We start from the raw sequence: 16,369 nt of genomic DNA on the forward strand, positions 1-16,369 counted from the left end.
TTCTGATGACTAGGATGACTTAAAGCGAGAGTTTTATTTGGACAGAAACCCAGAGGCTTTTAAATGCATCCCAGAGCTGTATTACCACGGTAAGATTCAGATGAAGCGAGGAATATGTCCCATTTACTTTAAGAGAGATATGAACTATTGGGGAATCGACGTGGAACATCTGGATGAACGCGTGCATTTGATACCCACTTTATTGCGTGTAATACACACGCACCCCACACGACTAATCCTACCCATGCGTAGGCTATCATATGCACGTACCCTACACCACTACTAAACCTACCCATGCGTATTAAATGCACGTAAAAACTCATTGCACGATAAACACAATGCGTGCTATATAGACGCATTTAGGGACAATTGTTTAAAACAATCTCCTTCATTGTATTAATTCAAAATTTACAATTTTAATGAACATAAACAATTTTTTAGGCAACCAGGTAATTTTTTTTTTTAAGTTAAACCAACAACTTTTTTTTTTTTTTTTTTTTTACAGTTTACGCATTGAAAACTACAGTAAATGTATCTTTTTTTATATATAATCCATTAATCCTGCTGTGATACACAAGGAGCTTGATTCTCAGTTCCGCGCATGAATATTCATGTACTCCACCCACTGAAACCGAAAATCTCGTAACATCTCCTGATAAAGACCACAAAGGTATCATCACAGGTTAGATTGATAGACCACACCCGAATCAGAAACTGAAGTTAACTTTAAAAAGCCACAGGTGTGAGGGTCAGTTGTACTTGTCTTCCCATCCGAGCACAATGTTGACGTACTCTGTCAGCACTGGTAAACAGGAGTTCGCTGGGACATTAGATCATGTTTACCTGACGCTGATCGGCACGGAGAGATGCAGTGACCGGACTCTGATGGACAAATCCTGCTTTCAACGTTTTACAAGAGGAACGGTAAGATTGTTTTTCTTGACGCGCATTGAGTTATTAAATATAACATAGAAAATATTTTATCACTTATCATTAAATCCTTTTTTATTTCCTCATAAAAAGTGAGAAATCACAGTCTCTATGACTGTGTCTCCAAACTGCATTTCTGTAACCCTACTTTTCCCAATGCTTCCACATATTTCTTCACTTGTCCAGTTTATTCCCAGCAGTATAAAGCACTCTGACAGATAATCCAATTTAACATATGTTTGAAAATGTATGGAAGCTTGTTTCCGCCAAACAAGGTAGCCTATACCAAGTTATAACAATTAAAAAGATAATTGCGACCTTTTTATCTTGCAATTCTCATTCTTTTTCTCAGAATTGCGTGATATAGTAAGAAAGAAAAGTCAGAAATACACGATATTAACTCACAATTCTGAGGCAAAAGCATTTTGTTCCACTTGAATTGGACTTCATAACTCACAATCCTGACTTTTTCCTCACAATCCTGACTTTTTTTCTTTTTTTTCCTCTCTCGCAAATCTGAGAAAAAAGTCAGAAATGCGAGATACAAAAAAGATCACAACCTTTTTTATTCAGAGGGGGAAACCAGCTTTCATAATGTTTTAAAAAAATAAAACAACCGATATTGAATAACAAAATACCTAATGAGATTAACTAGGGCATCCTGACTGCAGTGAAAATTGTGTGTGGTAATTTGATTAGTTTTCCCCCCAATTAAACTCTTTTTGCACATAACCTGTGATGTCCAGTCGAGGCCTGTCTCACCGGTTCTACTGGAAGCGGGCCTCGTAACAGAAGGGCCCTCAGTTGTGCTTGAAACGGGCCACTGAATTGCAAAGGCTCTGGTTGTGTCTAACAGAAGCTGTCGTTAAAGGTGATGCCCATCGACATCAGTGTGAAGGAGACGCTGGGAGACATCGAGCTGGTGAAGCTTGAGAAGAAGAACTTGCTCAATGATCAGTGGTACTGTCGAGGCATCAGTGTGATGTCTCCCTCCGGAGATCGCTTCGACTTCCCCTGTTATCGCTGGATCGCGAACGGAAAGGCAGTGGTTCTTCGAGATGGCATGGGTGAGTCCTATCCCGTCCTCTCATCACTATCCAGGCCTGAATCAAGCATGTCTCAAAAACTGCAATTTCTGTGTGTGTTCCTTTAGCTCGATTGTCTCACGAGGATAAAACCAGTTTGCTAAATGATCACAGACGCATGGATCTGGAATCCAGACAACAACTTTTCAGGTTTGAGGACACAGTTACAATCCTGGACTATATTCTATCGTTTGGTGGTGTAAATGTTGTCTTTATTTCCCTCCAGATGTTTTAGTTTAAAATGCTGAACACACTTAGGCCCAATCCCAATTCTATTTTATACCCCTTCGCCTACCCCTAACCCTTACCCCTTGCCCCTTGAAACAGAGTGGCAAGGCGTAGGGGTGAAAATATTCCCCTAAGAAATGGGACACCACTACTCAGGGCTCCAGACTAACTTTTTGCCTTGGTTGCACTGGTGCGCCTAACTTTTTTATTTAGGTGCACCAGCACAAAATTTGGGTGCACTGAAAATTTTTCTCGGCTCGCGTCACCTTTAACGCCACAATTTCAAGGTCACCTTTTTATCACGCTCTATATACATTCATATTATGTAAATGATTTTAAACAAGAATAAGGTGTAGGTAAATAAAAATCAAATTTTTTTTTAAAGTGCTTCACTGAGCTGCCAAACTAACTATTTTGAGTCTCTAGCTCAGGCGCGGTATAGGCTCTACCTCCGTCTCTGAGTCGGATGCCATCTCCGACGAAGGACCAGGGCTTGGCATCTTACCAGGGACTGGGGAGAATGGTGGCTGAAGTAGCTTCATGTCTGGGCTGTTGTCGGAGCATTGACCGGGGAGTAAAGGGTTTAACGGTATTCCTACTCTTACCGATACTGCTTATCGATCCGGTACTTTAACTGTATTCTTATCGGTTCTTTTTGTTTTTATATATATATATATATATATATATATATATATATATATATATATATATATTAGTCTAAAAAGAAATCTAATAAAGTAATCAAATGTAAAATAACACTGCATAATTTTTCATAAATAGATTAATGCTTAATAAAGCTGAAGTTATTCTTTCAAGAGCTTTGTAGTGATTTTTCTCTTGTTGTTTGATTCGCAGTAATGGCGCAATCGTCCGCATGTTTATTAGACTGCGGCCCCTTTAAGACCGAGTGCAGATCTGCTATTGATCTGATGCACCATATTCTCCCAACTATTTCCATAACTACGTCCATTTAAGACATAAACTGTTTTTAGTGAATCTCCAAGCCGGTCATTTTGACATACTTTTGTGTACATTTGATCGTTTAGACACGCACATTAAACCCAAAGTAGGCTATAATTTGCTTGTCTTGGTTTCGGTTTCGGAGCGCGTGCCGCCTTGCGAACAACATCTCTTGCGCAGATTTTGTGCTTTTAATAGCTCTTTTAATTATTTAACGCGTCTCGCAAGTTAGCAACAGTAGCTAGACTGCATTTTACAAAAATCACCGATCGTGCTGATTCTGTCGTTAGGTTTGAGTTTTAGGGAGAAATGACAGTGTAATGCTGCGAAGGGAAGAAGTTGCGCAAGACAGAATGCGGCTATAGTTTTTAATGGTTTTACCGGCTCAATATATTATTTTTTATAATCTTTGGAAGCCGAAATCTAAAATAAAATCAGACTAATATCACAGACCTTAAGTGTAACCAGGCTACGTTTGAATGTTTAATTCTGTCCTCCGTCATCACTCATTAAGCGTGAGAGAAGAGTGTGAGTTCCGTCAAAGGAGAACAAACACTTAGTTCGTGGAGAGGCAGCGGATGCGAGGACGTTAGGTGCACCGGTGCGACCTAGGAAAAATTTTAGTCGCACCCTTACAAAATTTGGTCGCATGTGCGACCAAATTGGTCGCACTCTAGAGCCCTGCTACTACACCGTTACATGTCATTATACATCGTCGCTAGCGCCTACGTCACAGGAGATGCGCCAATGTTTATCACAAACTTCCAAGATGCCGTCGTCAGCTGTAGTCTTGCGTGAGTTACAGCTATTTTTTGTATTTTTCTTCTGAAGTTTGCAGAAAAAAACGGAGATGACGATATCTTCGACGCCTAAAAGCTGCGTTCACACCAAACGCGAATAGAGCGTCTGGCGCGAGTGATTTCAATGTTAAAAGACGCGTTTACACGCGTCTGGAGGTCTTGCGGCGCGAATGAGGCGTTTAGTGCGGCGCGGTGGACGTGAATTCGCCTCATTCGCGCGTCCACTTCGCTTCAAACTTTTGCTTTTTACACGCGTCATATTGTTAACGAACTTTAACGATTTTTTTGCAACTGTTTCTTTGAAGAACATGACCATAAATATGAACACAAGATTGAATGTGACAAAGAAAATGATTATTGGCAGTCATGTTGCCTCTGTAGCCGGTGTATGCAGGTACATTTCTCATACCCCTTCGTTTGAAGTGTGGCCCCGAAAAATCTTCGTTTCAAGGGCTATCTGGCCCTTCCCCTTACCCCTACCCCTCCAACCAAAAGAGAATTGAGACAGCCCTACCCCTTCACGTGCACACGCAAAACAGAGGGGAAGGGGTAAGTGAAGGGGTAAGGGGTAGAATTGGGATTGGCCCTTACACTCTCATATCACTTTTCTTGAAGGTGGAAGGAGTGGCAGCCTGGTTTCCCCATGAGCATAGATGCCAACTCGAGCAGTGAACTCCCTCTGGACGTTCAGTTTGAAGCTGACAAAACTGTGGACTTCAGTGTAAACTTAAGTAAAGCGTAGGTTACACCGTTTGCATTCCTCCCTTCGCCTGTGTCCATAACAAATATGCTATTATTGATTTCCAATGACCCTGTTTGCAGTCCAATGACTGCTGAAAAGGACAGTTCACCCCCAAATTTAAATTCTGTCATTTACTCATGTTCATCCAAACCTGAATGAATGAACAAAATATATATATATATATTGAAGAATGTTGGTGCCCGGACAGTTGATGGTAACCATTGGCTTCCACTTTCTTTCTTTTTTTTTCTACTAAATATGGAAGTCAATGGTTACCGTCAGCTGTCTGGTTACCAACATTCTTCAAAATATATATATTTTTTAGTTCAGCTGAAGAGAAATTCATACAGGTTTGGAACACAAGGGTGAATAAATGATTTTTGGGTGAACTCTCTTAACCAGGAAATATCCCAAAATAAATTGAGAAACAAGTGAAGCTGAAACCGAACCAGAAAATCTGATTATGAACATGTATTTTTCTTGCTGTGATCTCTTTCAGGATCAAGAATCTTGGTCTTAACAAACTTAAGAGCTTGTTCCAGTCATCTTGGACAGATATTGAAGATTTTCAAGAAATATTTATGACAATCAAGAACCCTGTGTCAGGTTTGAACAGTTTCTTCCTTTGTTAAATCTTTATTTCTAATACAGAAATGAGCTGTCCAACTTATTGTGGGGAAAAAATACAATAAACCGGCTGAGACACACATTGTTTGCATTCCCCTAAACTCACTGGCATTATTCCCTCTGACAGAATATGTGATGCAGAACTGGGAAAAGGACTTCATGTTTGGCTATCAGTTCTTAAACGGATGCAATCCTGTCATGATCAGTAAGTGCACAAATCTTCCAGACGAGTTCGCAGTCACGCAGGAGATGGTGAAAGACTCCCTGGATCGAGGTCTCACACTACAGGAGGAGTTAAAGGTCAGGAGATAATGCTTGGTCCTCAGTGGTGTAGACAGGACAGTTGCAGTGGTCAATTCTGGATGTGAATGAATGATAATGAGATTTTCTCCAGTGTCTCTCTAAACGCCTCTCTATTACAGGAGGGAAACGTCTACATCGCAGACTATGCGATCCTGGAGGGAGTGCGAGCCAATGCCACCGACCCGAATACCCAGCAATATTTGTCTGCTCCCTTCTGCCTTCTGTACAAGAACAGCCAGAATGAAATCATGCCGATCGCTATTCAGGTGCTTGTAGAAATCATCTAGTGAAATATTACTTCAAATTAAAGTTAGCGTTTGGAGTTTTAACCAAATATTCTGTTGGTTTACTTGATCTGAAACAGCTCAGTCGTCAGACTCCTTCTGGGGAGGCGAACACTGTGTTTCTCCCGAGCGATGATCACTACGACTGGATGCTAGCCAAGATGTGGGTGAAATCCTCCGACTTTAATGTACACCAGCTGGTCACACACCTTCTCAGGACACATCTGACATCTGAGGTTTTTGCCATAGCCATGTACAGACAGCTCGCTGCAATCCATCCAGTGTACAAGGTAGATTTTGAAACCCATGGCTTACTGCTTTATTAAAGGCCGTCGTCTTGCAGCAAATCATTGCAGCCTTTATGTTCTCCTCACAGTTGCTGATACCTCATGTCCGTTTCACCATTGCCATCAACACTGCAGCTCGAGAGAAACTCATCTGTGAAGATGGGATCTTTGATAAGGTATCTTTAACCCTGAATAAAGTTCCTTGGAACAATTGTTTTTCTTTTCATGTTTATTCCTGGTTCTTTCACATGACGTTTAGGTCTGAAGAGGCATACAGTCTTAACCCGTCTTTGACTTGATATTCAGTCCTCTAGCTGTCAGCTCTGGCTTCAGTTTTGTAGACTTCACTGCACTTCTCTAAAGAAGTGTCTACAAAAATGTAGTCTGAGACTCAAAGATTCACTAGTGTCCTTGTGTTTCAAAGGCTAATGCCACTGGAGGAACTGCAATTGTGGAAGTGATTCAAAAGGCCATGAAGACTTTAACCTATAAGTCCCTGTGCTTCCCTGAGGCCATGAAAGCTCGAGGAGTGGAAGATCTGCCCAACTACTACTACAGAGACGATGGCATGATGGTCTGGGAGGCAGTCAAAAGGTACTTGATAAAATACACAAAAATTAGGGGTGTAATGGTTCAAATTACTCACGGTTTCTGTACGGTTAGGTATGTGCTTGTATTGTAATAAATAAGGTTATGACACATTTTAGATGCCAGTGAAATTTCACAATTCTCTATTCCAGTTTTGATACCACAGCAAAAACTACAAGCGTAACCCATATAAATTTTAAACATTATTAAAGACAAACCGCCAGTAATAAAATTAGAACAAATGATCAAAATATAAATATAGATGAATCCTTATTAAAGTTACAAAAGTTGTTCAGCCAAGAGCAGTGTGGGGTTTCCCCCTTATTTTCTTGTTGTTTGATTAACATTGAAAACACAGACAGCAGCAGAAATATATTAGGCTGCTGCCACTTTAAGACATAATGCATGGATCAATATACTGATACTGTACACATGCGCTGCCTTTCTCGACTGTTTACGTTCACTTAAGACATAAATGACTATGTTTACTAGGATACTCGCCAAGATGTGCATTTTGATAATTTTGTGTGAATTTGTCCATTCAAGCGCAAGACATGAAAGAGAACTCTATTTAGTATTCACGCAAAACTTTTAGCGCGCATGTGTTCTCTTTCGTGTCTTGCACTTCAATGTTTTAATTGGCAAGGCTTAACGTGTGCAAATGATAAACTTCTTTGACAATGCAGCACTGGCTCAATTTTTTATTTTATTTTATTTTTTACCAAACCATATAATAGATGCAAGGTCAGATTTGAGAATAACCGCCGTGTGTCACGTTAGATACAAACAAAACCGAGGACTCAATTGCAGCCAAAACAAGAAGAACTTTAATAAAAAACACAATAACAAAAATACCCACGAGGGGGGAAAAATACAAGAAACTCTGAAACAGAACTGGGACTGGAAACAGAACACCAAACATAGACAACGTAACCACACAAGACTACAGACACAAGGAGACTAAATAGGGGAGCAAACAAAGGAGGGTAACGAACACAACAGGTGGGGCAAATTAACCAATAACTAGGGCGGGACGGGAGGGACAAACCAGGGCGGGACGGGAGGGACAGACCAGGGCGGGACGGGAGGGACAGACCAGGGCGGGACGGGAGGGACAGACCAGGGCGGGACAAGAGGAACAAACTGTCCATGGGAGGGCCAGGGTGGAGACTTTCCCTCGGGCGGCCAGGGCGGCGAAGACCCCTCGGGCGGCCACGGCGGCGAAGACCCCTCGGGCGGCCACGGCGGCGAAGAACCCTCGGGCGGCCACGGCGGCGAAGACCCCTCGGGCGGCCACGGCTCAGGAACAGGAACTGGCGGCACCGTCTCAGGCACTGGAACTGGCACCACCAACTCAGGCACTAGATCTGGAACCAACGGTTCTGGAACAGACCCTGGCTCCGGCTCTGGAACAGACACCACCGGCTCAGGAACAGACACTGGCTCCGGCTCTGGAACAGACACCACCGGCTCAGGGACAGACACCACCGGCTCTGGAACAGACCCTGGCTCCGGCTCTGGAACAGACACCACCGGCTCAGGAACAGACACTGGCTCCGGCTCTGGAACAGACCCTGGCTCCGGCTCTGGAACAGACCCTGGCTCCGGCTCTGGAACAGACCCTGGCTCCGGCTCTGGAACAGACACCACCGGCTCAGGAACAGACACTGGCTCCGGCTCTGGAACAGACCCTGGCTCCGGCTCTGGAACAGACCCTGGCTCCGGCTCTGGAACAGACACTGGCTCCGGCTCTGGAACAGACACTGGCTCCGGCTCTGGAACAGACACTGGCTCCGGCTCTGGAACAGACACTGGCTCCGGCTCTGGAACAGACACTGGCTCCGGCTCTGGAACAGACACCACCGGCTCAAGTGTGTGTGTAGCCCACACACACCACATGGCTGTGGCCATAATGGCCAGTGTCGCGGTCACTGAGGGCTCAGGAACAGACGCCACCGCCTCAGGAACAGACACCGGCTCAGGAACAGACACCGGCTCCGGCTCAGGAACAGACACTGGCTCCGGCTCAGGAACAGACACTGGCTCCGGCTCAGGAACGGACACTGGCTCCGGCTCAGGAACGGACACTGGCTCCGGCTCTGGAACAGACCCTGGCTCCGGCTCTGGAACAGACACCACCGGCTCAGGAACAGACCCTGGCTCCGGCTCTGGAACAGACCCTGGCTCCGGCTCTGGAACAGACCCTGGCTCCGGCTCTGGAACAGACACTGGCTCCGGCTCTGGAACAGACACTGGCTCCGGCTCTGGAACAGACACTGGCTCCGGCTCTGGAACAGACACTGGCTCCGGCTCTGGAACAGACACTGGCTCCGGCTCTGGAACAGACACTGGCTCCGGCTCTGGAACAGACACTGGCTCCGGCTCTGGAACAGACACTGGCTCCGGCTCTGGAACAGACACTGGCTCCGGCTCTGGAACAGACACCACCGGCTCAAGTGTGTGTGTAGCCCACACACACTACATGGCTGTGGCCATAATGGCCAGTGTCGCGGTCACTGAGGGCTCAGGAACAGACGCCACCGCCTCAGGAACAGACACCGGCTCCGGCTCAGGAACAGACACTGGCTCCGGCTCAGGAACAGACACTGGCTCCGGCTCAGGAACAGACACTGGCTCCGGCTCAGGAACGGACACTGGCTCCGGCTCAGGAACGGACACTGTGGGTCCAAAAGGTCTCTCCAGGATTCTGGCCAGACGCTCGAAGTAATCTGACAATGTCCCAGACGCCACCGGCTCGGGCACTGGAACTGGCCCCACCGGCTCGGGTCCTGGAACTGATACCACCGGCTCGGGCACAGGAACTGGCACCCCCAGATCCGACTCAGGAACAGACACCACCGGTTCAAGTTCAGACACAAGCTCGACGGCGGCCATCTTATCCGAAGACACAGGCTCGGCGGCGGCCATCTTGTCCAGAAACATAGGCTCAGCAGATGTGACGTGAACATTCCTGGGTGTTTCTAGGATCTTCCGTAGCGTTGAAAAATAATCCAACAATGTTCCAGTGGCCATCTCCTCAGGGAACACCAGCTCCGCGTCGGCCATCTTGTCCGAAGACACAGGCCCGGCAGACGCGACGTGAACAGTCTCTGACTGGGCAGACGTGACGTGAACCGTCTCTGGCTGGGCAGACGTGACTTGAACCGTCTCTGACTGAGCAGAACTGACCTGAACCGTCTCTGGCTGGGCAGACGTGGCATGAACCGTCTCTGGCTGGGTAGGTGTGACGTGACCCGTCCTTCTTCTCCTCCTGCGTCTCGGAGTCCCTGGGATCATCGGCGTTGGAGTCACCGGCGTTGGAACCCTGGGAACCGGCGATGAAAAACACTCGGGGCTGAACCTCGTCGGTCCTTGGTCACGAAACGACCAAACTGGAGAGTACTGTTGGTGCTCCCTTCTAGCATCTCCTCCCCTGTGTCCTCCACGAATTCCCCTGAATTTAGCGAGACGGGTTCCTCTGAAAGACTCACTCTCCCACGAAACGAGCCCGTGAGTCTCCATGCTGCTGAGTCCTCAAGGTGGTGGTTACGTTCTGTCACGTTAGATACAAACAAAACCGAGGACTCAATTGCAGCCAAAACAAGAAGAACTTTAATAAAAAACACAATAACAAAAATACCCACGAGGGGGGAAAAATACAAGAAACTCTGAAACAGAACTGGGACTGGAAACAGAACACCAAACATAGACAACGTAACCACACAAGACTACAGACACAAGGAGACTAAATAGGGGAGCAAACAAAGGAGGGTAACGAACACAACAGGTGGGGCAAATTAACCAATAACTAGCTAACAAGACGGGCGGGGCTAACAATGAACATGAGCACCTGACTTAACATAACCAACACCCAAGTGCAAAACAAGACAGGACAGACATGTGACACCGTGCAAATGCGTAACGAACCGTGGGCGGGAAACGGTACTCTGTTGTTGTTGTTGTTTTTTTACCGAAAACGTTACATCCCTAGTTTAAATGCTAATGGTAAGAATTAAAAACAAAGAACAAATTAGTAAATCATTTAACTTGATCTTCCTCCAGTTTTGTTTCTGACGTGGTGAAGATCTGCTATGGCAGTGATGAGACGGTTCAGGAAGACAAGGAGATTCAAGCATTTGTTCAGGATGTTTGCTTCTCTGGTCTGAAGAATTGTCCGAAGAATTGTGGTGAGTACAGGATCATTTAACTAAAATGTAAATGTGTGAGGGTTAATGTGTTACCCCCTCAATGACCGTGCGAGAAGTCCCGGACGAGCCCCCAATTCTCACATGCTTTCCCAGTCTATGGAGGGCGTAACAAGGGAATTCAAGGAAGGGAACAAAAGCTCTCCTGTCCCAGCATTACAAAAAAAAATCCAAATTAAAGTTTATTTGGTATATTCAAAATACAAAAGGGAAGCTTCAGATAGACTTCAGGAGGGGACCAGGCCAAAATAACAAACATTAAAGTTCTGACTTTGAGGGAAGTACTTTCTAAACTATCACAAAATTCAAAATGGGGGAAAAAATTATTCATACCCACCTCCCTCTCTAACCAAAGACAGGAGAACACATGGACATTAACCACAATGGCATCAGCCTTCCCACTGCTTCCAAAATAACAATCAGATTGTAAACAGTTTCAAATTTAAATCCCTCCTTAAGTGTCAGTGAACTTAACAAAACCGAGTAACTAAAGTCTTCTTCAGTGAACAGAGCTTCATCCACAAGCAGAGGAAACCCGCGGTGAATGGTAACCAGAGTCGGCAAGTCTCCATTGAGCTTTGCATTAAGGCGGGCAAAAACATTCCACATGAATAAATAAAATCAAGTAATTCACCTTTTGCCGGGAGTTTGATTGATAGGCGATCTGATCAATCATAAGGTCGAATTGCCATTTTATCAGGAAAATAAACCAGACATGAGTTAGCAGATTGACGTCTGTGGACTTGAACTTGAAAAATGGTGTATTGAACATTGTAGGTCTTTGCGAACGGTCAATTACGCCCTGGAATGTAACATGTTTACATTGTTTACATGCATGCTTTGTTCACATCACTCTTAAATGCATGCATGTGCTAAACCTGTAGCCAATGTTCACAGAGTTTCCGGATTCCCTGAACACTCGGGAGCAGTTGGTCGAGTTCCTGACCGTTGTGATTTTCACAGCTTCAGCACAACACGCTGCAGTCAACTTTGGACAGGTGCGTTTACACACACTCTTCAGGATGAATATAAACTATCTATATAGGCTGATATCTGTGTGTCTGTCCTGTGTTCCAGTATGACTGGTTCTCCTGGGTCCCAAACAACCCTTCCACCATGCGGAAGCCCCCTCCCGCTCAGAAGGGCCAGGTGGATATGAAGTACATCATGGAGAGTCTGCCGGACCGCGGACGTTCCTCTTGGCATCTAGGAGAAGTTTGGGCCCTCAGTCAATTCCAGGACAACGAGGTTTGACTGATTCTTCAGAACTAGTTTGCATAAACTCCTACAAATTCGTTGAAACATTGTTTTAATATGTGCAAATCTTCTCCAGCTGTTTCTAGGTGAGTATCCGGATATGTACTTCACTGAACAACCGGTCATGGAAGCCGCTAAGACTTTCCGCAAGAAATTAGCTGAAGTGACCAACGTCATCAAGAGCCGAAATGAGGATTTGAAAGTGCCGTACTGGTATCTGTGTCCAGACCGAATCCCCAACAGTGTGGCCGTCTGAGAGAACATCGCTGGGGGAATCGCTTTTTTTCTTCTGTTGTTTAATCTTATGATTGTTGGGATTGCTTTTCACGAATGAGTGGTAAGAGCCATTTCAAGATTTTTAAAGTCACAGGATGAAGTTGTGAAGCAGTGTTTTGTCTTTCCTTTGCTTGTGCTGTGGTATAATAACACTTGTTGAATTTGTACTGGTCGGATGAAACATGCGCAACTAAGATTTTCAATAAACCAATTCACCATCACTTTGGCTCTTCTCTGGCTTTCTCAGTCAAACTCTCTGGCTGATAGTACACTGTTAATACAGTTGACAGAAAAGGAACAACGACAATCTGTGAACCCATGAATTATGCAGATTTACTGAGATGATACTGAGTCTCTATGAGTTTTTACCTGATCTCTGATCAGTTTTATGTCTGATTAAAATGTGTACAAATGTATTAGTATAATTAAAATGAATAATAGTAGGTCTGTTTAGCTGAGCAATTCAAGGAACCAACAAAACAAACATTGATAAAAGAACACATTACACATACCTGATATTTAATCTTATTAGATGATTAGTCAATTGCATTTGATTTTACTTTCAATAAAATCAATGTTTGCAATTGAATTTACATTGTTCTGACCAGCAGGGGTCACCAGCATGTGGCATTTGTTTTTTTAATTGTCATGTCCCCATGAGTATACCGATTTTAAATATGAATAATGAGTATATTCTCAGAGTACGCACATATTCTAGTACACCTGGCACACTTGGATAAATCCTTTTTTTTTTTTTTGGAAGGGCAAAGTTCAATCTTATAGGAATAGTTATTCATATGACAATTTCCCCAGTGCATAACGGATCTCTCTCTAGGTTGGCCTAGTTCATCATAGCTTATCTTAGAGACAGGTTTCCCATTCCTTTTAGGACAATGCTCCAAGTTTGATGTATTTCCAGAGCAATTTTTCCTCCTCTTGCAATTTCTGAAAAGAGTCTACAATTGGGTGCATATTCTCTCTGCAATCCTCATTTTCATAGGTTTCCTCCACCACTTCCTCTCCTCCAGAATGTTGAGATTCACTGTTGAATATTCTCACTGTCTGTCACCCTCTTTAACTTCAGTCTTGTGCTGGAGATCAGGAATTAACTGCGTCCATTGTCTAGACCAGTCTGGAAAATAGTACCAATATTTTTCCCCTTCACTTCCTGAGGAATTATCAGCAGTTTCAGGAGTTTCCAATGCTCTATCCTCTCTCAATGTTTCTTTGTGCTCTTTTGCAGCTGATTTGCACTAAATCAGAGGGTGCAGGGTTATCTATTACATTTTTAGTCGGTTGTCTACTACTCACTTGTACAAAAAGTGTGAAGGAAGTGATTGCTATGAAATTGAGACCATTTTACTAATCACATTAAGATCTTTAAAATAATACCAAACATGAATGGGAAAAAACGTCTCGGTTACATATGTAACCATTGTTCCCTGAGTAGGGAATGGAGATGTTACGTCAGTGACGACGAATGGGGTTTCGCTTAGAAAGCCTGTCATCTTCGAGTATATAAAGCGAGCCAATGGCAATGAAATGCCATGGGTCTGCGGAATTTGCATAGCGTAACTCCGCCCCACCTCGTGGGTATATAACGGAAGTACGCTGGCAACATGCAGATATGTCTTCGCTGAGGAGCTGAGACTGAACTCAAGCGTTCCAGCGGTACAGCGGAAGTGGCAGGGAGACGTAACGTCTCCGTTCCCTACTCAGGGAACGAGGGTTACATATGTAACCGAGACATTCCCTTTCGTGGTCACTACGAGTTACGTCAGTGACGACGAATGGGGTTCCCAGTCTAATCACGCCACCTCGGCTGTCTTCCAGTGCCCTGCGTAAGTGTGAGCTCCCTGTCGTGAGACTGGCACGGATGAAGGACTCCTACTTAACACAGGAATACCAAGGTACACTGGGAAGCATATCTCAGTGGAAATATGCAATCATGCCCAACCCGAAGGGGGGGACTTGGAATACACATATGACCCTGAGGGGCTGCATATGGAGTATCACTGGGGTATCCAGCTGCAGGTGGAATATTTCAACCCCAGGGGTGGCAAGGTGGCTTGCCGAGGGAAAGACACATGCTCAGAGAGGCTTACAGTGGAAAAACACATGTGGGGGTCGCCCAGAGGGGGAACCTTGCACATGGAGGCACCTAGCCGAGCGCGAAAGCTGCCGGTGGCATAACTCTGGCGTTGACGTCGACAGTGCTGGAGGAACTCAGGGCTTTTTAGGCTCACCTGAGGAAAATATCGCACGTATCCCGTCCGTGGAGAGGAATGGTGAGCAAGCGAAGACACCTGAGCAGAATCTAGTACCGGCTGGTTGAAGCGAGTACATGAGAAGAAACTGGCTCCACTCGGAGATTATAGAATCTCGCAAATGTGTTAGGTGTCGCCCAGCCTGCAGCTCTACAAATGTCCGTTAGCGAGGCACCATGTGCTAGAGCCCAAGAGGAGGCCACACGAGTGGAGTGGGCCGTCACACCAAGGGGGGCATGGTCGACCCTGCTGCTGGTATGCCAAAGCAATGGCGTCCACTATCCAGTGAGACAACCTTTGCTTGGAGAGAGCCTTTCCCTTCAGCTTCCCACCATAACAGACAAAGAGCTGGTCTGAGGTCCTGAAACACTGCGTTCTGTCTACGTAAGCACGGAGGGCGCGTACTGGACAGAGCAGTGCCAAGGCTGGGTCTGCCTCCTCCGATGGCAGCGCTTGCAGGTTCACCACCTGGTCTCGAAAGGGAGTGGAGGGAACCCTGGGCACATATCCAGGCAGGGGTCTCCGATTTTATCTCCAGCCCAAATTAAACACACCTGAGGCAGCTAATCATTAGGATCAATGAAAACTTACAGGCATTGGAGCTAAACTCTTCATGAAGAGGAACAAACACCTCTGAGCTATAGCCATTAACTATATCTCAGTTCATTTTCTGTGAAACTACATAGCATTCAAGTAACAAGTTTATCTTGTAGAATAAAAGAGCTTAGGTTTTTTCAATGAAAATTTCTTTAAAGGGATGGTTCAGCCCGAAATTAAAATTCTGTCATCATTTACTCACCCTCAAGTTGTTCCAAACCTGTATGAGTTTCTTTCTTCTGTTGAACACAAAAGAAGATATTTTAAAGAATGTTGGTAACCAGAAAGTTGACGGTGGCCATTGATCTCCATAGTAGAAAATAAATACCATGGAAGTCAATGGCTACCATCAACTGTCTGGATGCTAACATTCTTCACTCTATCTTCTTTTGTGTTCAGCAGAAGAAAGAAATTCATACAGGTTTGGAACAACTTGAGGGTGAATAATTGATGACAGAATTTTCATTTTGGGCTGAACTATCCCTTTGAAGCTGCAGATTCACCTTATGTAGACCTTGATCTCTTTAAATATCACAAAATAGCCATGTCAGTCACTTTCTTAATAAACACAAGATGTTTTTTGTTATTGTGTTTCCATGGAAACAAGCTAAACTGAATGGAAATCAGTTACATTTCTCAAATTTAATACAGATTCAGGAATATGAATGATTACCTGATTAAGCAGTGATAAGGCACAGGATATCATCAAGTCCCAGGTCAGGTGATTATGCTGTCAACAACAACTCAGTGTATAATCAATGTCAGCATTATCAGGAGGGTGCTGCTTTTTTATTTTTTTAATTGTCCATCTTCATCTGCCTTCATTCCTACTAAAGGAGCAATGTGCTCTGCATGCAAGCACTGATGGATGCAAGACATGGGCTATGTTTGCAGTGTAACTTTCTTGCTCATGTTCATGTCTCCTGCACTTCA

At 44.6% G+C, this 16,369-nt stretch overlaps 1 protein-coding gene across 1 annotated transcript; it reads left to right on the plus strand.

Annotated features, from left to right (window-relative positions):
• Positions 1–780: 780 nt before the first annotated feature.
• LOC309512839 (polyunsaturated fatty acid 5-lipoxygenase-like) lies at positions 781–12,779 on the plus strand (the record flags this gene model as incomplete). Its single annotated transcript, XM_082188563.1, has 14 exons — positions 781–924; positions 1,802–1,997; positions 2,084–2,165; positions 4,619–4,741; positions 5,245–5,351; positions 5,500–5,672; positions 5,795–5,941; positions 6,040–6,249; positions 6,336–6,422; positions 6,671–6,840; positions 10,897–11,021; positions 11,937–12,037; positions 12,117–12,287; positions 12,373–12,779. The coding sequence occupies 14 exons, from the start codon at positions 781–783 to the stop codon at positions 12,550–12,552; spliced, it is 2,016 nt and encodes a 671-aa protein (XP_082044689.1). The 3' UTR covers positions 12,553–12,779.
• Positions 12,780–16,369: the final 3,590 nt, after the last annotated feature.

Source organism: Leuciscus leuciscus, assembly GCF_965113295.1.
Source record: "Leuciscus leuciscus genome assembly, chromosome: 13".
Taxonomy (NCBI): domain Eukaryota; kingdom Metazoa; phylum Chordata; class Actinopteri; order Cypriniformes; family Leuciscidae; genus Leuciscus; species Leuciscus leuciscus.